The sequence below is a fragment of the Gopherus evgoodei genome, unplaced genomic scaffold (genome assembly GCF_007399415.2).
Source record: "Gopherus evgoodei ecotype Sinaloan lineage unplaced genomic scaffold, rGopEvg1_v1.p scaffold_40_arrow_ctg1, whole genome shotgun sequence".
Classification (NCBI taxonomy): domain Eukaryota; kingdom Metazoa; phylum Chordata; order Testudines; family Testudinidae; genus Gopherus; species Gopherus evgoodei.
In genome coordinates, this window is record NW_022060061.1 from 2,907,713 (window position 1) to 2,930,650 (window position 22,938).

At 53.9% G+C, this 22,938-nt stretch overlaps 1 protein-coding gene across 15 annotated transcripts in view; it reads left to right on the forward strand.

Moving 5' to 3' along the window:
* The window catches only part of NFIX (nuclear factor I X), a 198,728-nt gene that overhangs the window by 87,347 nt on the left and 88,443 nt on the right, over positions 1-22,938 (forward strand). For 12 of the 15 annotated variants that reach the window (XM_030546138.1, XM_030546139.1, XM_030546135.1 and 9 more), the window contains one exon: positions 16,230-16,761. In XM_030546138.1, coding sequence (XP_030401998.1) covers positions 16,230-16,761 — 532 coding nt within the window. Of the gene's footprint in view, positions 1-13,229; positions 13,335-14,912; positions 15,647-16,229; positions 16,762-22,938 lie in introns of those variants that run through there. The other 3 variants (XM_030546134.1, XM_030546142.1, XM_030546144.1) reach the window with 3 other exon arrangements.

Here is a 22,938-nt window from a genome sequence, read left to right on the forward strand (position 1 = left end):
GGCCAGTATCCTGGGCACTGCAGCTTCTTCTCGCCCTCCCAGCATGGGTCGGAGAAGGAAGCTGGGCGGGTCGCCCTTCCAGCCCAGGCCAGTCGGCGGCCCTGCTTTTCCTCTCTCCCCTTCCTCCAACTCCCGCCAGCTCCTACCTGCTTCTGCGCTGAAGAGGAAGCAGAGGCATCCTCTTTGCAGGCCTGACAAACAGAGAGCACATTTCCTTCCCGTGTGCGTATGTGTATGTGTTCCCGAGTGTGTGTCTGTTCCCTCGTATGTGTTTGTGTGTGTTCCCGTGTGTGTGTTCCCTTGTATGTGTGTATTCCCTCGTGTGTGTGTGTGTGCGCGTGCCCAGCTGGCTAATCAAGGCCCCGAATTTATTAATAATAAGAAAAAGTGATAGCAAGATTTTTGTGATAGAATTGAAGTGAAAAGAGATTTGATTTGATTGTTTTGTGGAGACAAATGGTGCGTGCGTGTGTGTGTGATTCCCCTGCAGCGTTTGCAAAATCCAGATCTTGCAATTAGAGACAGGAGAAATGTTTTGGCCAAAACTTTTTCCCCCCCTCTGAAAAATGCAGATTTGGCACAAATTCACATGGGTTTTGCCTTTTTTTTTGTGTCACCCCTCCCCCCCCTCGCAGCAAACATGCGGAAAAAGCCAAAATGTTTCAATTTCTCAGTTTGCAATTTCCTGCCATTTATGGTTAAAAAGCACTACTTTTCTTTTTTAAAAAGCTGTAATTGAAATGTTCCGTTCGGGGGGAGGGAGGGATTCATTGACAAGTCTGAAAAATCGAACTGAAATGAATGTCAAAATCCGTTGTTCACATAACTCCGCTTGCCGTGTTGGGCTAATGCAGGAGAGCCTGGGCTCTGAGGTGTCCCGGTCCTAGAAATGGGTTTGGGAGGGGAGGGGGGGACAGAAAGACACACCTGGCACTGAAACTGACCAGCAACAAAAGTGCAACTGACCAGGCCTTGCATGAGGAGGCAGTGACATTAGCAGCATCAGTGTCTCTTGTTCTCCAGCTCCTCAGTTTAGGTTCTCGTCCGGATGCCTCTCACTGCATTGTCTGGTGGAGAAGTAGGGTTTGCCTGAGCCGATCTGATTCCAGGATTCCAGTGCCTGTGTTAGCAATTATGTTTAGAATGCCTTTGAGGGGCAGATTTTCCAAATTGCCTGAGGGATTTAGGAACTGACAAAGTTGTCCTGAATCCCCCAGGCAGTTTGGAAAATCTTGCCCCCCGATATCTGTGGAAAGCGTTCTGGTCTTAGCTCCCAGTGGCTAGCCTTTCCGAAGCAGTATGTGTGCCTCTGAGAAAACCCAGCCCCGAGTGTCCCAAAGGGAGCTGCCGGGGATGGAGCAGTCTGGACTAATCAGTCCCTTAGTTCAGAGCTGAGCTCTTTTGATAATCTGCTAGGGTCCTTGGTAACCTCGCCCTGCGCTGCCTGGATGCGAGCCTGGGCAGGCAAAAACTGATTACTTCCCGAATTTTTAGCATTTGTGAGAGTGCTTAAAAATAAGGTTTGCTCCAGAGAGGAGGGGATGGGGGGAGTGGGACAAGAGCTGGGGCTCGGCTCTGGCTTTGTTTCTATCAGGGCTAGTTTTTCAGAAGTGGCTGTTGAATTGGGGAGGGGGGCTAGATGTGAAGGACTGAGGTCCTGAGTTCTGGAGCTCCTGAGCACCCCCAATTCCATCTGAAACCAGAGGGAGCTGTGCCCACCCCCCACAATTCCTGCCCCAGCTGCCAGTGGTGCTAGCCATGGTGGGGGGCGGGGATTTTGGAAGGAAAACGTGCAGCAGATGAGACCTTTGTGGCGGGCGCTGAGCCCAGCGAACTGTTGGGCCTTGACAAATAACAGCAAGGGCTTGCTGTGAAATGGGGCTGCCATTGAAATCTGAGCTTTGCAGGGACTCAGCACTGTTCAGGATCCCCCCTTTCTGTGGGCTTGTGTGCACAGCCATGTCACCTGCTCGTCTAATTAGGCCTGGGGGAACATTCGGACCAATTCTTCTCATTCCCGGGATGCATTAGTGGCTAGTTTGGAATCAGCCTGTCCTCGTCCATTTGCCAATCTGAATGTTCCTTCCAAAGCCCAGAGACTCCTCCTTCACAGATCCATGGGTTTGGGGTGCTTTGATCCCGCTATGTGGGAGAGAAGAAATGGGAAGCCGATTTTTTTAAAATCGGGATAATTCACCTCCCGCGTGCCGCCCGTCGGCACAAAGTCAGTGTTGCTTGGTCCTGGGAACTGATGGCCTGGGGCTCTTTTCACCACTGGAAAAAAAAATAGCTGCAGATCTCACAAATTTGCTCTGGGATCCGTTTAATGCTGCAGTGGAAAGAGATGCAGGGACAGAAACGTGTGTGTGTGTATCAGATGATCATAGTGTGTGTATTGATTGAGGCTGTGTGTGTATCAATCAATCATTGTGTGTGTACTGATGAGGGTGTGTGAATCAATTGATCAGTATGCGTGGGGGTGTATCTGTCAATCGACTGGGATGTGTACACTGGATATAATCTGTATATATGTAGGTATAGTTCATATATGCAAGGGGTGTTAACAAAGAATGACTGAAGTTACATTGCAGAGTCCGGGAGAGGGGTCTCATTTTCCGTACGTCCAGGGCACTTGTTCTGTTGATGTGAGATCCCTTCCTGGGGATCCTGGCAGCCAGTGGGCACCCATGCCTGGAAGCTTTAGCACCCCGTGCATGTCCGGTGGCTAAGAACACACAATAAAGAAAGGATAGTTTTTAGAAAACGCAGGCCCTACTTAATGCAAGGCTCAGAAATAAAATGGCAAATGGAGTCGTCTGTACTGTTGGGTTTGTAGTGTCTGTCTTAAAAACACTTCCCTTATTGCTGTGTTTGCAGCGTTTTAGGGTGATCTGGTGGCTTGTAGTGTCAGCGGGGTAGAGTGCCACCGGACTCCTCGTTGTTCTAGTGGTGCCTCGAGATGGGCATTTGTGATGGCTCAGTGGGTGTTTTACTTGCAAAAATCGTCACCGTTTGGAGCCTTTGCAGCTGCAGGTTTGTTCTCTTGCTTTGTGCCAGCTCCTGGAAATGTGTGTGGCACTGACAGGGATCTCTGGGTTTACCCCAGGTGGGAAGCTGGCCCTCTTGCCTTCAATAGGCCTTTGCCGATTTACACTACCTGGGGATCTGCCTCCTTCTCTCTCTCTTTCCCTTTTCTCCTCTGACTTCCCCTCGTTTTGTCTGTGCGGAGAGTGTGACACAAGCTGCAGGCTTTTTTAACACAAGCAAAGAAAATGACAAAGAACTTTAACACCCCACCCCCCACCCCCCGCCCAACAAAAGTCACAGGTCGTGTTTAGGGGTCTCACTGACGTTTGAGTGCTTTATCTTTTGGCTCTGTTGATGGCTGGGAGGGAGAAAGTTTTCCAGGCAGGAACCTGCTGGCCTAGGTTCTAGGAGCTGAGCAGAGCCTTAAAGCAGGCAGACGGGAGGATTTAATTAAACACACATAATTACTCTCTGGGGGGAGGCAGGTTAGTGTTGATACGGGGAATCGGGGATCCCTGCTAGATGAGGTGCTGCAGGCATCGTCCATGGGGCTGGGCGGATGGGAAAGAGAGAGAGAGAGAGAGGAGGTAGCTGGTGGGGGGTGGCGTGGTCCCAGTGCCATAGGGGGAAACGCAGGGTCTGCAGAAGAGCTGTAAACCCACAGTGAGCTCTGCTCCTGGGGTCCTGCCTTGTGCGGTTATTGCATTCCTGCCCTCGGGGCAGGGGGCCCCTTGGAGCCAAGGCAGCAGATTTTGCTCCATAAAGTAGAGGAGGTGGGAGCCTGGCCTTGGCCATGGGCTGGCGAGAAAGCGGGCAGCGTGCGGCCCAGCGTGGGCATGCGGCAGGCTGCCAAGGAGAAGGCGCCACGACTTGTCCCCTCTCCTCTCTCCCGCCAGCCTGGAGCCCCCTGCTCTGCTTTTAACCCTTTCAGTAGGTGCGGGCCACTCGAGGGTCTCTCTTTCTAGAGCCTGGCCCCCTGCTCTTTCTCTTTCCTTCTCCCTTGTTCTTTTCCCTCCTTCTGCTCTCTCTCTCCCACTCATTTGCGCCTGAGTCTTCTCCTTCCGTGGCCAATCTGTACACAATCCCAGTGGGACTTTTATACCCCTGCCCCTGGCACCATGGGGTGACCCCCCCCCAGGCTCTGAGCTGTGTATTTGCAGATTGGAGCCCAACCCTATTGGATCGGGCAAGCACTGGGCCCAGGCGCCTTTCGCCAGATCCCCTTCTCGCTTGTCCAGCGGCTAACGTGGGTCCTTTATGGAGCACGTTCAGCAGCCACAGGCGGATGCTCTGTTTGTTTCTGCTCATGATTTTGTTAAAGTCCCGGGGCTGGAAAAGAGATTTTTCAGCTTTGTGCATTAACCTAACCCGGTCCCCAAGAGGGAAGAGAATGCAAGGCGTTCTAGCTCGCTTTCTCTCTCTCATCATTTTGTTCTTCTTTCACACTCATCCTTTTATTCGATCTGTCTTTCATTCTTCCTAAGTCACCCTCCAATAATTGAATTGTTTTGTCCTTATTAAAATCACTCCTCCCACCCCACCAAAGCACATAATCGATGCATTACTTCTCTATAGCTTCCTGGCTTTGGGTTGTGGAGGACCCAGAGCAGTACTTCATTTGTAATGAAAGAGGTGCCGGGGCTCAGCCCTGGCACACATTAAGCACTGGCCATCTTTGTTTCTTTGCGGGAAGATGGGCCATGTGCTGGCCGAATAGCAACCCAGAGAGGAGCAGAACCACGGATTGCTCTTTCATGGGAGTGGAAATGATTGCGTGAAATCCCCCCTAGTTTATAACCTGTAATTTCACTCTTGCTGCCAAGTGTTAGGGGCTGCATCTGATTCCTCCCTTCCCTTTGCAGGGTGCGAATTGCAGCCACAGGGCCTGGGCCTGCTGTGTGCTTAAGGCCAATAATCGTTTCATCCAGAAGGGCTCTCAGTGGAACAGGTCCCACGAGGAACGTTTCCTAGTGTGGGGTTGTGGCCATGGGGTCGGGTCCATGACTTCTGGTCAGTGGATGTGGCTTCTTTCCCCTGAGCTGGGCTGTGTATCAGTGCGCGGATGTAGCTCAGCGAGGTTGAGTTTCGGGAGGTTTTGTTTTAGCAGAACAAAGGGCCAGATTCTGATTTTAGCCGCACGGCAGCAAGTCTCGAGCAATCCTGTTGCTGTCCCTCCAGATGTACCTCTGGGTAAGCAGAGAGCAGAATCTTGTGCCCTGTTCCTGCTGGAGAAACGTGGCGAAACGCCAGATGGGAGTTACTATAAAATCCAGGGGTGTTATGTGTCACTGGCTTTATTTTTTTAAGCAGAACTCCCACTGAGGGAATGCCACTCTCAAGGAGACGGCTCAGACTGACTGTAAAAATACGAGCTGGGTCAGTGTGGAGAGTTCTCAGATGCCTGGCGGAGAGCAGGGGTGCCGGGCTACTCGTGACAGATCTCCAAAGATCTCTGGGCCCCGACTTCCACGGATGAGGGTCTGGACCCGAGGGACTTAGATACTGAAACCCCATTGACTTTCAGCTCCTAAATCCTCCAGGTTCTTTCAAAGAGCTGTCTCCTAGTTTCTTCCACCCTGCAGGCTCCAGTGCCACCAGCCTCTTTAGCACTTGCCTGGCGTTAAACACGTGAGCGGCCCTCTCTGCGTGTGGGAAGGCAGGCCTGGCTTTCGGACTGGGCTGAGTCCGGCCCGTGGTTTGGTTTTGCAGTCCTGGCTTTAGAAGAAGGCCGTTTCGGAAGAGTTCGCAAAGGGTTATTCAAAGGTTCGGCACTGTTTTATTGAGTGGTTACAAGTCAGTAGGTTGCTGAGAACCTCCGATAAGACCTTTAAAGTGATGTGCAACCTGCCCAGCCCAGGTAATCCCCCTGGATTAGCCTTTACAAGCCAGTCATCAGTGGAGCCTTCTGTGTCTCCGAGGGCTTCTAAGAACTTTGGCGCAGACCCTCCAAGCTATTTAGGTGCCTAACTCCCCTGGGAGGATCTGAGCCATTTTCCCTCTGCAGAGAGAATTGCACAGGTTGTTGGGGATGTGTGTGTGTTAAACAGCTGCTTTACGTAGGGGACAGGCGTGTGTGAGGGGAGGGCTGGGAAAATACCAGCAGCAAAATACCTCTTTGGGAAGGTAAGGCAGCTTCTGAGGAGCTCAGCTCAGCCGTGCTGCGCAGTACCAGCTGGAGAGAGAGGGGCTGGGTGGGGGCCTCGCTCCACTGGGTCCGTTCCCAGCCCTGAGACCGGCAGTTTTCCCTTTTTAGTTTCAGGCCCCGTGTTCCAGTCCTGATTCCCTAGGCTGATGTCCCTGCCTGTCTGCTGCAAAACTCCAAACCTCTGCTTAAAACAACAATTTCTTCAGCTCCTGTTGGCCTCTGGGAATAAAAGGGTCAGAATATAAGCATGAAATGTACCTATGGGGGGCCCAGTTCTGCATCCATTCCAATCAGTGGCAAAACTCCTCCTGATTTCACCAGCTACAAGAGCCAGACTTGGCACCGGCTGTTGGTAGGGCCCGATCCCGGGCAAACATTTACACGCTACTCCCAACAGGCCTCCTTGTGGGAGTAACGTCGCAGCCGTGGCTTGGGCCTACAGCCCCCACCGCGGTGCTGGAGGGGAATGAATTATTCTAATTTTGAATCCAAATGTGGTTTTCGGTGAAAAGCGAGATTTTCTTCCCCTCCCTTTGGCGTCAAGCGCTGGGCTCTGCCTGGCGGTGAAAGTCTGTGATGATTTGGGGGCTTTTTGTAAGTGCTGGAATAGATTTTTTTTTTCTTTTAAAGAAATGTTCAAGATGGGGATAATTAAAGTGTGAGGAGTAAATTGCCCCTGCTCTTTCCTGTGGCATGCATTGTCTCCTCCAGCGTCGGCAACTTCTGCCTCTTTTAGGAGTGAACTCTCCCACCTTCCCCCTTCTTAATTTTATTGCTGCCTGAGTTACAAATCCAGCAAACTGGCAAATGCAAGTAACTCCAGGCATCTTCCTCCGCCAACCTCTCACCTTCCTCACCGTTAAGATGCGAATGGGCTTTTAGCTACGGGCCACAGACGGCCTGACGCACGGGATGGGTAGTCAGGTTTTTACCCGCAGCCCCTGACGTGGTTTTTTTAATGGCTAGACGGGCAGAATATTGAATGAAAAGCCCCTGAAGTCTGTCAGGGCTGCTGGCCAGCCCCCGGGCTGCATTCCCTGTGCCGAGCGCTGCCTTTCAACATTGGTTTTTAAGGGGCGCCTAAACTGCAGCAAAAATCTCGCTCTGTATTTGCCCCCTGGAAACCTGTAACCACCGCCCCCACTTCCCTGCAGCTCACAAACCACCTTCTCCACCACCGTTCAAGTGATACAGGAACCTTCTCCCTGTGCTTATCTGAACCTCGATTAATCTGACCCAGGATCTGTCGCATGATCTGTTATTATTTGTATAATGTGTCATCAAATCTGCTTCATACCTTTCCTGCCTTTTGTACGGTTCTGGTGCTGCTCCATTCCCGGTTTTGGGAAACCAGGGCAGGTGTGGGTAGGGTCAACTGAGAATGTTGTTAGGAAAAAGGAGAGGGGAAAGACCCAGTTTTATTTCATTAAAATGGGTCTGATCCTGCTATCACCCGGGTCTCTCCGTATTCTCATTCCCTGTCATGGGAGCAAGGGTGCAGATTTGGAAAGAATCTGCGGTGGTGGTTGGTTTTAAAGAATATTTTTTTAAATGAATATATATATAAATGAGACTCTGTCCTTCCACCAAAGAGACTCCAGAATTTCTCCCTTTGTTCTATTTCGGAAATCGACAGGAGCCTTTTCACTGGCTTTGGGGGGAGTTGGAATATTTCCCTCCCACCGGGTATTTTTATCAGAAAAAATAATCTGATGGCAAGTCCAGAGCGGCTGGAAAGGAAAGAGAATTGGTGTAAATCTGGTGTTGGGTTTGGCTGGATTTACACCGGCGTCCCTGGAAAAGGTTCGCCTCCTTGCATCGGTGGGGTAGGAGACATCTGCCTCAAGGATTTTCCTGCGCACAGCAAAAAAACACAGCGAAACGCTGTTGCATTTCCAAAAGAACCCCCCTTCCCCCCAAAATGGTGCTGGCCCTGGTCTCACCACCTGCGCCCCAGCAAGGAGAGATTTGCTTTCCTGTTTTAGTTTTGTCAGATGTTTTCCTTTTAATGAAATTCCTTTGCCCCCCTTCGGTGGTTGAGTTTCCACTTGCCATGCGGTTCCTTTGCTTAGTTTGTACAGAAATAAAAACTTTTTTTGTCGCTAGACGTCGAGCTGGCTCAGGAGGTGTTTTACTGGCAGTGGTGCCCCCCCCACACTTCCCCTGGGGCAAGTGAATTGGAGCTTGTGGAAACAAAGGGCAGACAGAGCCAACAAGAGCCAGGTACCGTGAGGGCATCTGCTGTTAGTGCCTCCCCCAGCTCTGGCAGCACCCCCCGCTCTGCCCTGCTGTGCCAGCACTGGGCTCCCTCCACCTGCTCAGTCCCGACCCCCCAGCTCCCATTGCTGTTCCAGTGCTGGGCTACTCCCTCCAGCAATGCCGCAGTCCCTCAATCCTGACCTTCAGTCGTCCCCCCCCACCATCCCAGCCCCCCTTCAATCCCGGCCCGCATCAGTCCCTGCTGTGCCAGCTCTGCCAGTGCCCTCTCATCCCGGCCTGCAGCCCCCTAGATCCCCTCCTCCGCCCTGGCACGCCCCTGACCCATTGCACCAAGCTCCTTGATGTTTCCTTATCGGCACCAAAGGCGCCAGTGCTAATATTCATCTGGCTCTCGACACCCCCCAAGCCCGTTACAGTCGTTTTTAACGGGGAACAGCTGATGAGACAGGCGAACTCATTTCCGCGGGTCACTTGAGCAAGGCTTCCTGTGGCCTCTGAAAGTCAAAGTGGGCTTACGTCAAACTTCCTACTCAGACCCCTTGTCCTTGGTGCTTCAGGCCCTGCGGGGGTCTGTACGGGGTGGGCTGAATCTGAATCAGCGAGACCCGTCGTGACCGACAGGGGGACAGTCGGCTTATTTTGGGGGGAGTCTGGATCCTTCGCTGCAGTTCTTGCCACTGTAATCGTTGGAGAGGCAACCGGCGTTTAAATAGGGGAAGCGGTGCAAGCATTGCCGGTGCCAGGGGAAACTTCAGCTGCTCTGCTTGCTGGCTGAGCCGGAGTCCTCGCTTCCCTGCTTCCGTTCTGTGCTGCTGGCGCGCCGTTGATTTAACTGGGGATTTGAAACCTCCGATTTCCCTGTTACCAGGCCATTCCCTCAGCGTCCGGGGACTTATTCCTGGTGGACGCAGGGGTAGCCAGAAGCAGGGTCACTCGTGTGTACGCGTGTGGAACTGAACCCCCAGAGCGGACGGGTACAAGGCACTCCTGCTCGTTAGCTCTGCTCCCAGCTGGGCCCGATCCTGCATTGAAAGCGAATTTTGGCTGTGTGCGGAAAGCAGGATCGGGGCCAGCCTGTGGCCAGCCAAACTCCAGCTGTTCCTCTCCCTCACAAATCTGGTGGAGTTTTTAATTCTTCTCGGGTGCAGTTCCATTTCCAGAGCTCCAGCTTCTTCCCTGTGTTTGCCTCCAAGCACTTGGCCTGGTGTTAAAATCATTTATTAATTTGTGAAAGTTGCTAGCAAACAGGGCAGTGGGACCCGCTGCTCTTTCGCCTCTGCTCTGGCGGCTGCGTTTTGCTGTTGCCAACAGTCGCCCAGCAAAAAAAAAAAAAATTAAATCCACTGCAAATCAGCCCTTTTCTTTCACATTATATGTGTGGCTCTCCCTGCCCAAATCCAGGCTCTGCAGCCTGGGCAACTACTTTATTTCCCTTTCTACAGCTCTCAGCGTTGTTTGTGTTCTCTGCTCAGACATGAAAAAATATTTGAATGCGGGCTCCTTTTTTTTGCAAATAGAAAACTGAAAGGGCTAGTGAACCATGATTCAAGTGTCTGAGGGGAGCCTCTTTCTTTCTTAGCATTAATTAACTCAAGTTCGTTAGGACATTGAGTCTGCTGCACAGTTTTCTCTTGTGCGGACTAAATCGGGTCAGAGAGGGAAAATCGTACCAAGCAAACACTTTGTGTTGGAACAGAAGAATGCGGAGAGAAAACAGAGCGATATCATTATTACACGGCGGCAGATTCGCATGCGTGGGGTTTCCTGGAGACATAGTGGTATGGGACAGACAAACTCCAGACCCCTCATTTGGAAGGGTTGGAACTGGACTCCGGACCCCTTTGAACAGCATTGGGTCTGCTGGGGAAGCAGAGGGTGCAGCAAATGGGGAGAGACAGTGACAGAAAGAAAGAAGCTCTCCTCACAGCCTGTGCCAGCCCAGCTCTGGCTCAGGCTGTCGAGAAAAAGACGTGTCGCTTTTAATCTGCATTGTGGCTGGGGAGTCCACAGCTTCTGGGTGTATGCGGGGCGGGGGCAGGGGGCAGAATAATTCCAGCTCTGAGCCCCCTGAGCCGTGGTAGAAGAGATGGGCAGACTCCCTCTAAACTACCTCCCCGGTACGTAAGGGGCAGATGTCCTGCTGCTGCAGAACTGAGCAAGAATAACCCCCCTCGGTTAGTTTATAAGTCAAGGTCCCCCCGCAAAAAGTTTGGCCCCAGTTTCTTAAAAGTCCCCCCATCAGTGCAATGGAAGCTGCAGGCCAAGGCGGCGCTGGTCTTGCTCGCCCTGCAGAGAGACGAAATTTATGTGCTATTCATTCACCGGGGCAATAGTTTGCCAGGGTGCCAGTGACTGTTTCTATGGCAACGCCGAGAAAGCTTGACATGCCGCTGCTGAAAAAGAGAGAGACCCAAAATGAAAAGAGTGTGTGTGCCGGGGGGTTCGGGGGGGGAGATAAGATCAGGAGTCGGAAAGTTTAACTTGGAGTTATTAAAACTCATAAACTATCTCCCAGGCCTGGGAGAACCCCCCGCAGCCCCCCCCCCGGAGGAAGCAGGAGTCGGGAGTTTGCTGGCTGTAACCCAGCTGGGGGTGGGGATGTTAAAAATGACCCCCTCTTTGGAGGTGTGAATTGAAAAAAATCCTATTTAGTACAAAGATTCCAAGTTCCGCAGGTGTGGGTTGCACGGGATGAGTTTAGCTGGGGGCGGCAGAGAAAGAAATGCAATCCCCCCCCAAGTGTGTCTGCATGATGGGGGACCAGGGCGCATCCCCCGCTGGGTGGGACGTCCCATGGCCAGCTCTGGGCGTGCAGTCGGGTTATTTTCCCTGGCTGGATCTTGGCCTTCCTTTTCCCCTCATCCTTTCTTCCCCCTCTGCAAGTTTCTGCCTTCCTCTCTGCCTCCTTCCCAGGCCTTCTCTTCCCCATGAAATCCCTCTGCCAGGCTGTCCGCCTTTGCTAGTCTCTTCTGCTCTACTTCTTTCTTTCTCTGAGAGAAGCATTTCTAATAATCCGCCCTCTTTGTGGCTGTCGCTACCAGCTGCGGGTGCCAGGGCCCAGAACCCAGCAAGACCGAACCCCTGGCCTGCCGCACCGACCGCTGCCTGGCGTTGGTTTATTGACCCCTCCCCAGCCCGGGGGTTGCCTCGTCCACACCCAACGGAAGGATAGCCTCCCCTTGGGTATAGTGCTGCACGGCAGAGGCCCAGCTCAGTTGTCAGAGCTGTTTGGGGAGTTGCCCCATAGATGGGGGTGGGGGTTGTGCTTAGATTGGGGATCCTCAGTGGTTTGATATCTCTGCCCTCTCTCCTCTGCCACCCTTCCTTAAGAGACTCCAATCACAGTGCTGCCGTGTTTCAGGTTGTTACTGCCGTCCGCGGGGGTATTTTACGAAGGGGAACCCATCCCTATTAGACACGGGAGCACTGCAGGGCCGGCAGGATGGGCTGAGATACGGCAACCATTGCCGATGGTGGAGGAGAGAGCACCCGATAGCCCAGCAGTGGTGGCGTTTGCCTGTGGAACGACAGGGGGCTCTGCGCCGAGCGGGCCTGTTCCCGTGGCACGGCGGATTGGGGCTGTCACATACCCGAGTCCCTTGATTGAATTATTTTTAACTCACAAGGGTGGCCCCGGCAAGCCCCATAGATGCCCGCCCGGGCCCATTCCCGAGGGGTGCTCTGAGTGGGAGCCCAGCGGAGCGGGCGGCTGGCTGGAGGCAGGTGAGCGCCCTTAGAAAAAGACTCTTCATTTCTTGTTGTCTCTCTAGCTTTGTTCTGGGTTCTCCGTTCCGTTTCTCCTCCTCCCTTGCCATTTTCTCGGCTTCTCTCCATTGGTTTCTGTTCCATTTTCTTTGTCAGCCCTTGGGTTTCTCCTTCTCTCTGTTCCCCCACTTTCTATTTCCATTTTTTTCCTTTGGCCCCTACTTTCTCCCCCCCGCCCCCGGCTGTTTAATTTCCATCTGATGTTCCCCCACAAAGCCCGGCTGGCTCCCATTTGCTGGGCGCTGTGACACTCAGACTGGGTGTTCATTACACATTGACTCTGGGTGTGTGTTTTACATTTAAACTATTGTTGTATTTTCCTTATGGAAACCATCCCCGACCAGGGGAAGATCCCCTCCCCAGCGCAGCTAGGACCCAGTAAATCACCTGCCGTAAGAGAGGGCTCTGGAGTAGGGTCTAAAACTTGGTGACTCGAACTCGGAATAGTTTCTTCTTGGAGAAAATCCTTCGTTCTTTTTTTTTTACTACTTCTTCCTCTTTCGCTTTCACTTTTTTCTTTCTTTCTTTCTTCGCTCTCCCCTTTCTTTGTAACTTCCACACTCCCCTCCCGCCCCCCGAACTCAGCCTCCATGGCACCAGTCCACCCCCGCACCATCTCTCCGATGGAGGAGAGCAGGCAGGCACAGGTATTTTGTACCGCCACATTTGGCTCCCCCAACAAAGCAGGAGGGCGGGAAGGGGACAAGACACCTTTGTCTGGCTCCCTGTGGGGCTGCCACCCAAGTCAGGGCCTGGCCACAGGTGGAAGTGCAGGGAGGCCTGAATTTCTCTCCTAGCAAAGGGCGTATTTGGGCTTTTTTGTGCGTTGTGTGCAAGGGAAGGATTGGAGCCTGGGGAGTGCCGTACCCTGCTCTGCTGGGCTGCGGCTAGGTTTGGGATTGGGGGCGGGGGGGAGATGGGGAAATGACAGCCGTCGCCCCCCACCTCAGCCCTCCCCCACAATCCCTGCTCTCGCTTCCTTGGCAGCCTGCTCGGGAGCTGGAAAGCTGGCAGCAGGGCCTGGGCCTGCCTGCGGGCATCGGGATAGAGCCGCGGTGGGTTAGCCAGTGTGCCGGGCCCACTCTACCTGTCACCGGAGCTCTGCCAGGCCAGCGGGCGCAGGCGAAGGGCTCTCCATGGGGTAGGGATGCTGCGGTACTACGGCGACGGCGGCCGTGTAAGTGCCTGGATGGATAGATGGGGGGGGGGACATTGGGTGGTTGGGACCGAGCCCCCCACTTTGGATAAAAGAGCTGCCATTTCAGCTAGCGTCACCTCTGCCCTGCGCCCCCTCCAACGCCTGGATTTATAGCCGGGTGCTGCCCGGGGGCGCAGCCAGAAAGGACCGAAAATCGGGGCAATTTTTTCTCTCTCCCCCCCATTTGTTCCTTTTAATTTTCTCTCCTCTCTCTTTCCCCCCCCCTCGGGTGTCATCTTCTCTCCTCTTCTCCCCCCCCCCCTCGGGTGTCATCTTCTCTCCTCCACTTTCTCAATCTTCCTGTTTCTTTTCTCTTTTCAACCCCCTCCTCCGGCTGTTTCTTTCCCTTCTCTTCCCTCCCCCATCTTTTCTCCCATTCCTCCTCTCTCATCCCCTTTTCCTCGTCTTTCCCAGGTGCCCCTTCTCCCCTCACCTTCTCCTGCTTTCACAGGCAGCTTTCCACTCGATGCAGCTGAGCGTGCAACACAGACAATAAATAGTCCTGCCGCGGAAAGAGGCGACGTCGGGAGGGATCGTTGGTAGAAGAGACTGGCTTGGCATTTGAGGGGCCTTTAAAAATGTCGGAACTTTGCACACACACACCCGTCTCCCTCAAGGGTTTTTTCCTTCATAGGATTTTTTTCAAAAGTAAATTGGACCCTTTAGGGAACTGGTCTGTGTGTTATATTGGCAGGTCACTTTGCCACCCGTGCTAGTCTCTTTACATGCTGGGGTCGGGGTAAGGAGTTAAGTCAGTCGGCATCTGAATTTATTTTTTGTTTGGAAAAAGTAATCGTCCGGCTTGGCAGGGGAAAGAGCCCAATCGGGTGCCCGCAAAAAACCCTCAGCGACTGTCGGATTGGGCCCTCGATTAGGATGCAAAAAATCTTTAACGTGATGGTGTTTTTATGTGCGGTTTGGGATGGGCGGGTTTGAAATTGACAATTCCGCTGCTTAGAAAAAAGTATCCGTGGCTTTAATCCGAACCTTGTGTGTGTGGTGGGGAGCGAGGGGCAGATTTGGAACGAAATCTTCTTCTGTCCTTTTTTATAAATAGACGGGGAGAGAGAGAATGCGGGAATGAGAGACATGGAAAGAGAGAACAGCTGCTTTTTCCAAGGCCTTGTGGGACTGCCTTTTTTTGGTTGTCGGGGTGGGGGTGGGGGTGGCGGTGAAGAGCAGAGTTTTTTATTTATTTAGCAATATTCTGCCAGGCTTCCGCACGCCAAATATCCACCGCCCGAGAAAAAAAACAAACCAATCGCGGCTCGACTTTGCTTATTCATTAGATATAAACTTGTCGATTTGGCAAATTGTTTTCAGTCTCTTAACTGCACAGTCTCTCTGTGCCACCAGCCCCCCCTCAATACAGCCCCCCCCCGTTTCTGCTCCGCCAATCCCCCCCCCCCCGCCTCCCTTTCGCTTTGATGCAGCCATTGGCTGGTCTGGAAATGTGTCTCCTTGCCAAATACGTGGATCCTTCCTCTCTCTTTTGCTCTTTCTGTCCCCCCCCTTCTGCTGGCATTGGCGCAGGCAAATGGTTGGGGACCGAGCATGAAAGGAGCGAGCCAGAGAGTTTAGGAGGAAAAAGGGAAAAAAGGGGGGGGGAGGGAGGAAAACAACAACAAAACCCCCCAAAACCAAATCAAAACCCAGCCCAAAAGCCTGAGCACTTTGGGTTTTGCCAGCGGCCGAGCGCAGTCGATTCCAGCACGGCGTCCGTCCCTTCCCCTAGGCCTGCGTTCGCCCTCCGCCCAGGCAGAGGGACCGACAGCTGACTTGGCCTCTTTGCGCCTTTGCCAGCGCCGAAAACCCTCTCCCCCCCCCGCCTGCCACTCCTCTCCCTCTCCATGGGCTTTTTTCTTCCTTCCTTCCTCTGTCTGTTTGTTTAATTTTTTTTTCTATGGGGGCCGTTTTGTGAATTTCTGATTTCTTTATTTTGGAGCTGCCGCGGGGGAGTGGGGTGGTTTCTCCAGTAGATTATTGGGGTGCTGGATCCATCACGCACTGTGTCCCACACCTCCATCGTCAGCCTCCTTCCCTCCTGTATTTCTGTCCCTCCGGCCCCCTCCATTCCCTCCGCCACCAAGAACCCAACCAACCGAGCCCCCCATTCTCCCTTCCCTTCCTCCTCCCTTTAAAATTTCTACCTTCCCTCCTTCTTGTCCCCTCCTCCCCCTCCATCTCACAGCCCCCACCTCCTTTTCCCTCCCCCCCTCCCCCTGCAACTCTGTTGAGTCCAGAATTTCCGAATCGGGTGCTTAGCTTTGCCGGAATGAGACGGAGCAATGGTAATTATTTTGCTTTTTCTCAGATTTTGGTTGAGGGGGAGGCAGCTTTAGGAAGAGCAGGTCTTCCAGATTTCCCCCCCGCACACACACACACACACCTGCTGGCAAAGAGATTAACCCGAGAATCGAGGTATTAGGGGGGCAGACAAGGATGGGGTTGGGGGCCAATTTTGCCTTTAACCCCGGTCTTGCCAAGGCAAACTTTATCATGGTTATTAGTGAAAAAGTAGCGAAACCTCGAGTTTCTAGCTCTGATGGTAAATTTTCTTTGGCCTTTGTGAAATTTATTTTGCAGGTGGGGGAGGGGAAGGCAGAAGATGGAAAAGATTTAAAAAACGAACACCCACTGCTGTCCCAGCTGAGGTGGATTCTCTTCCGGGCTCGTCTTGTGTGTGTGGCTGGCTCGGCTGCGCTCTGAACTCGGTTCTCCGCGCCGGCTCTGTTCTCGGGATCGGCCGACGCGACTGCTCGGGAAGGTTGTGGGGTTTTTTAAAAATTTGCATTCCTCTGTTTTCTCGTTCTAACCTTTCCCCCCTCTTTTGTCTCGTTCCCTCTTTTCACCCTCTTCCACCACTGCCTCTAGGATGAATTCCACCCTTTCATCGAAGCTCTCCTCCCCCATGTCCGGGCCTTCTCCTACACCTGGTTCAACCTGCAAGCTCGGAAGCGAAAGTACTTCAAGAAACACGAGAAGCGGATGTCCAAGGATGAGGAGCGAGCCGTGAAGGACGAGCTGTTGGGGGAAAAACCGGAGATCAAGCAGAAATGGGCATCGCGGCTACTGGCCAAACTCCGCAAAGACATCCGCCCCGAGTTCCGGGAGGATTTTGTCCTGACCATCACCGGTAAGAAAGCACCCTGCTGCGTCCTCTCCAACCCGGACCAGAAGGGCAAAATCCGCAGGATTGACTGCCTGAGGCAGGCCGACAAGGTTTGGAGACTGGATCTTGTAATGGTCATCTTATTCAAAGGGATCCCGCTCGAAAGTACGGACGGGGAGCGGTTATACAAATCGCCACAGTGCTCCAATCCCGGCCTCTGCGTCCAGCCACACCACATTGGAGTCACAATTAAAGAACTGGATCTTTACTTGGCCTATTTTGTTCACACTCCTGGTAAGTCCAATGACCCCCCACCCCACCCCCTTAACAACTGTCCCCCATCACTGCTGCTTGTTTTGAGATTGAATTGTTCAAGGGATCGAGCTGTTTCTTTCTCTCTCTCTCTTTTTTTTTTTAATTCCCTCCTTGAACATTTGTCTCCGTAATTACCAAATTGGCCTCTGCTGTTTATCGTGCAAATGTACCCTCGGCATCAGCACCCTCAAGAGTCTGGGCAATCTGGGATGGTTGGTAGCTTGCCCTCGTCTTCATGTGCACGATCCCTGGTGAAAAGCTCCTCTTTTGCACGGGGGTGTGTGCTTGTGCACACGCGCCTGTGAAATGCCCACTACTGTGCAAACGGCAACTTAAAAAAAAAAAAAAAAAAACCAGGAAGAGAAAGGACTCAGGATGTGGGAGGGAAAGCAACGCGATTTCATTCAGAGGGGATTTTTCCTTTCCCTTTCGCTTTGATGGGCACCGAGAACCTGTCTGGAGTTTGTCGATTTCTTTTGTCGGCTGGGTTTTGGGGGTTTGTACCGATGGCATGTGAACCGTGGAACATACAGCTTGGCAGCGCTGGGCACTTTTTCACTGTGTGGCGGTGGAAATAATCCTGCAATTTCAGTGGGCACTGTCCCAGGCAGGAAGCCGGTTCTCTCGCTCTCTCTCCGAGGGTTAGTTACTCGGTTCTTTTCAAACCCTCTTGTCATTTGTTCCGGCCCCGGACACTTTCTGTCTTTCAGATTTTCCCCTCTGTCGCTGTTTTATTATTTTATTTTTTTTGAAAGTGGGTGTTTCTTTGGGGGCGGGGGGGTTTGTTCTTCAGTTCCTCCCTTTGCGATTTTTGTGTTTTGTTTTGTTTTCTCTCCAATTGAAAGAGAAGGGCCTGGTTCATGTTTAGCCTTTGCCCAGATACGCTCAATTTGCTGCAGACTTTGAAATCCAGACTGGGTGGTAGAGTGTGATTCTGTGGTTACATTTTGCTCAACTAACTTGTAATGAAGAGGTCGACCAGAATTTCCTCCTCCTCGGTCTCTTACTTTTCCCTTCTGTCTTCCGATGGCTTTCTCTCCTCTTTCCCCCTCTTGTTCCTTCTGTGATTCACTCTTTCTGTTCTGTCTTCCGGTGGCTTTCCCTCCTCTTTCCCTCTCTCGTTCCTTCTGTGATTCCTTCTTTCTGTTTTTCTTTCTCTTCTGTTTTTCTCTCTTTCTTTCTCTAAACTTATCTCTTTCCTCTTGTCTCTCTCTGTCTTTTCCTCCTCCCTTTCCTTGGATCTCAGCATCCCAATTTCCCCAGCTCTCTCTCACGGGCTTGTCTTCAGAGAGCAGAAAGAGACATGGGCAGACCTGAGCAGGATCTGTTCTTTAGCTCTGCTGGTTCTTAGCAAATTTGCAAGCTCCTATCTCCCAAGTGGTTTGTATTTTATATCCCCCACCGCCCTCCCTGAGCCAATCCTGCCAGGAAGCTGTTTCCCCCCTGGTTTGTGTGTGTGCACCAGGGCAGTGTCTGTGTCCTTGGGGCTGGTAGGACCGCAAGCTCGCTGACGTGCCTCTCAGGGCATGGAGAGGGCAGGCTGCCAGCTGCCCCCTGCACACGGCTTTGGATGGGTTTAAAAAAAAGAACAAACCCGCAAAATGAAATGAAACAGGGAAAGGTCAGGCTTGTAGATCCACACACGCAATCGCCCCGCAAACGCGTCTGCGCGCACACTAACGCTCAACACGATAACATTGACATACAAACAGACGCTCACGTGCAGAACCCCAGTGGGCACACAGGACCCCAATACATGGGCACACAGAACCCAGCTCACACAGGACCCCAGTACATGTGCACACGGAACCCAGCGCACATGGAACCCCAATACATGCGCACACGGAACCCCAATACACGTGCACACAGAACCCAGTGCACACAGGACCCCAGTACACACGCACACGGAACTCAGCACACAGGACCCCAATACACACTGAACCCAGCGCACACAGGACCCAAATACACGCACACATGGAACCCAGAGCACAAAGGACCCCAATACACATGGAACCCAGCGCACACAGGACCCCAATACACGTGCACACGGAACCCAGCGCACACAGGACCCCAATACATGCGCACACGGAACCCAGGGCGGATAGGACCCCAATACATACGGAACCCAGCGCACACAGGACCCCAATACATGCGCACACGGAACCCAGGGCAGATAGGACCCCAATACACATGGAACCCAGCGCACACAGGACCCCAATACACGCGCACACGGAACCCAGCGCACACAGGACCCCAATACACACGGAACCCAGCACACACAGAACCCCGATATGCATGGAACCCAGTGCACACAGAACCCCAATACACACGAAACCCAGCGCACACAGGACCCCAATACACGTGCACACGGAACCCAGCGCACACAGGACCCCAATACACACAGAACCCAGCGCACACAGAACCCCAATATGCATGGAACCCAGCGCACACAGGACCCCAATACACATGCACACGGAACCCAGCGCACACAGGACCTCAATACACGTGCACACGGAACCCAGCGCACACAGAACCCCAATACGCATGGAACCCAGCGCACACAGGACCCCAATACACGTGCACACGGAACCCAGCGCACACAGGACCCCAATACATGCGCACACGGAACCCAGGGCAGCTAGGACCCCAATACATACGGAACCCAGCGCACACAGGACCCCAGTACATGTGCACACGGAACCCAGTGCACACAGAACCCAATACATGTGGAACCCAGTGCTCGCAGAACCCCAATACACGTGCACAAAGAACCCAACACACATGGAACCCAATGCACATGCACACAGAACCCAGCGCACACAGGACCCCAATACACGTGCACACAGAACCCCAATACGCATGGAACCCAGCGCACACAGGACCCCAATACACGTGCACAGGGAACCCAGTGCACACAGAACCCCAATACGCATGGAACCCAGCGCACACAGGACCCCAATACATGCGCACACGGAACCCAGAGCAGATAGGACCCCAATACATACGGAACCCAGCGCACATAGAACCCAATACATGTGGAACCCAGTGCTCACAGAACGGGCACACAGAACCCAACACACATGGAACCCAATTCACATGCACACGGAACCCAGTGCACACAGAACCCCAATACACGCGCACACAGGACCCCAATATACGCGCACACGGAACCCAGTGCACACAGGACCCCAATACACACAGAACCCAGTGCACACAGGACCCCAATACGCATGGAACCCAGCGCACACAGGACCCCAATACACGTGCACATGGAACCCAGCGCACACAGAACCCCAATACGCATGGAACCCAGCGCACACAGGACCTCAATACACGTGCACACGGAATCCAACGCACACAGAACCCCAATACGCATGGAACCCAGCGCACACAGGACCCCAATACATGTGCACACGGAATCCAGCGCACACAGGACCCCAATACGCATGGAACCCAGCGCACACAGGACCCCAATACACGTGCACACAGAACCCAACACACATGGAACCCAATGCACATGCACACGGAACCCAGCGCACACAGGACCCCAATACATGCGCACACGGAACCCAGAGCAGATAGGACCCCAATACATACGGAACCCAGCGCACACAGGAACCCAATGCACGTGCACACGGAACCCAGCGCACACAGGACCCCAATACATTTGGAACCCAGTGCTCGCAGAACGGGCACACAGAACCCAACACACATGGAACCCAATGCACGTGCACACGGAACCCAGCACACACACAGGACCCCAATACACACGCACACAGGACCCCAATACACACAGGACCCCAATACACACGCACACGGAATCCAGCGCACACAGGACCCCAATACACATGGAACCCAGTGCACACAGGACCCCAATTCCCATGCACACGGAACCCCAACACATGCACATGCATGCACACACACATGACCCCAATTCCCCAGACTCATGCATTTCCCCCCTCCAGTCCTGCCACACCCGCACAGCTCCCCAGCACCTACGGGTGCCCCCTCAGTGATGTCTGAGCATTGGCCGCTCAGACCCAGCACTCCCTTCCCAGCGTCTCGCAAACAGAACCTGCTGAGCAACACGGTGGAGGCTGGGCTCTTTAGCACCTACCTGACGTGGGGCACTGGGTGTGTTGGGGCGTGGAGGGAGCTGGCAGTGCCAACCCCATGGGCCCTGCCCTGGGGGGGATCGGTCCTGTGTCCCTCCACCCCTCGTTTCACAGACCAGGGAGAAGGCTTTGTGTTTGCCCCGTCCCCACTCAGCCTGTGAGGGCTGCGGGGCCGACCCGCTGGCGTGTGTGAACTGTGGGGCCGTTCTCTCTGCAGATTGGGGCCACCAGCGCCTCTCTTCTGCCGCGCTCGCTTCCAAGGGACTGGGAGAGGAGCCCACTAGTCTAGCAGGCCAGGATCCCCGGGATGTGGATTGTCTTCAGATGCCCCCCCTCTGGCCCCCTGCCCGCGGGACGCCAGCGCCAGGCACCCGGGGAAGGGATTTCCCCATAGCGAGGCTCAGCCCTCGGGCTATGGATCCCCAGTGCACTCCCTCCACCCCCTGTGCCTCTGGATTAGGAGATATTCGCTCCCTGAGGCAAAGCCCCTTCTCTGTAACCCGCCCGGGATCTGGCTGCCGGTGCCCTGCACTGCGCCACGGGGCACGAGGGCAGATGGTGCCTTGGGCCCAAGCATCTTGGCAGCTGTTCAAATGCCGCCGTGAATGTAGAGCGCGTGACGCCCAGTCCCCGCCGGCCTGGTTTGCACGGGGCCAGGACATTGGGGTGTGGAGGAAGTCGCCCCCTGCGCCGGCGCTGAGTAGGGACAGCAGCGCCAGCGTGTGCAGCTCGGGCCTCTTCCCCTGTGGGGGTGCAGCCGTCCGGGGCCTCTGAGCGTTTCTGAGGTAACTTGACCCTACACCTTCCCCCCGAGGTTTCATGTCTGTAGCAGAAGGCAGGATCTCCCTGTCTCTCCCTATTCACAGCCTCTCTCTCTCTATCCCCAACCGCACCACGCTCTGGTGGTCCCAATTCACACCTTGTCCAGGCCCCATTCACACCCCCAGCCCCTCCCGAGTTCACACCTCTCCCCTCATTCTAGCTCTGCTGGTGCCTGTTCACACCTGCCTCTCTAGCTCAAATCACACCCCTCTTGGCTCAAATCACACCCCTCTCCGGCCCTGTCCTCCATTCACACTCCGTCTGTATCTTCCCCATTCACACCCCGTCCAGGACCCGTTCACACTTGCAGCCCCTCCCGAGTTCACACCTCTCCCCTCATTCTAGCTCTGTCGATGCCTTCGCCTCTCTAGCTCAAATCACACCCCTCAGGGCTCAAATCACACCTCCTCCAGCCCTGTCCTCTGTTCACACCCCTCCTGCTCTGTCTGCCTCTATTCACACCCACCTCTCTAGCTCCATTCACCCCCCATCTCAGCTCAAATCACACCCCTCTCCAGCCCTGTCCTCCGTTCACACCCCTCCTGCTCTGTCTGTCTCTGTTCACCTGCCTCTCTAGCTCAAATCACACCCCTCTCCGGCCCGGTCCTCCATTCACACCCCGTCTGTATTTTCCCCATTCACACCCCGTCCAGGCCCCGTTCACACCCGCAGCCCCTCCCGAGTTCACACCTCTCCCCTCATCCTAGCTCTGTCGGTGCCTGTTCACACCTGCCTCTAGCTCAAATCACACCACTCTGGGCTCAAATCACACCCCCTCCAGCCCTGTCCTCTGTTCACACGCCTCCTGCTCTGTCTGTCTCTGTTCACACCCACCTCCCTAGCTCTATTCACCCCCCCTCTAGGCTCAAATCGCACCCCTCTCCAGCCCTGTCCTCCGTTCACACCCCTCCTGCTCTGTCTGTCTCTGTTCACACTCACCTCTCTAGCTCCATTCACCCCCCATCTGGCCTCAAATCACACCCCCCTCCAGCCCTGTCCTCCATTCACACCCCTCCTGCTCTGTCTGTGCCTGCTCACACCCGCCTCTCTAACTCTGTTCACACTCTCGCTGGGCTCAAATCACAGTCCCCTCCAGCCCTGTCTTCTGTTCACACCCCTCCTGCTCTGTCTGTCTCTGTTCACACCCACCTCTCTAGCTCCATTCACACCCCTCTTTTTAGCTCTGTCCACCCCCCTTTCCCCCTCCCCCCCGTCTCTC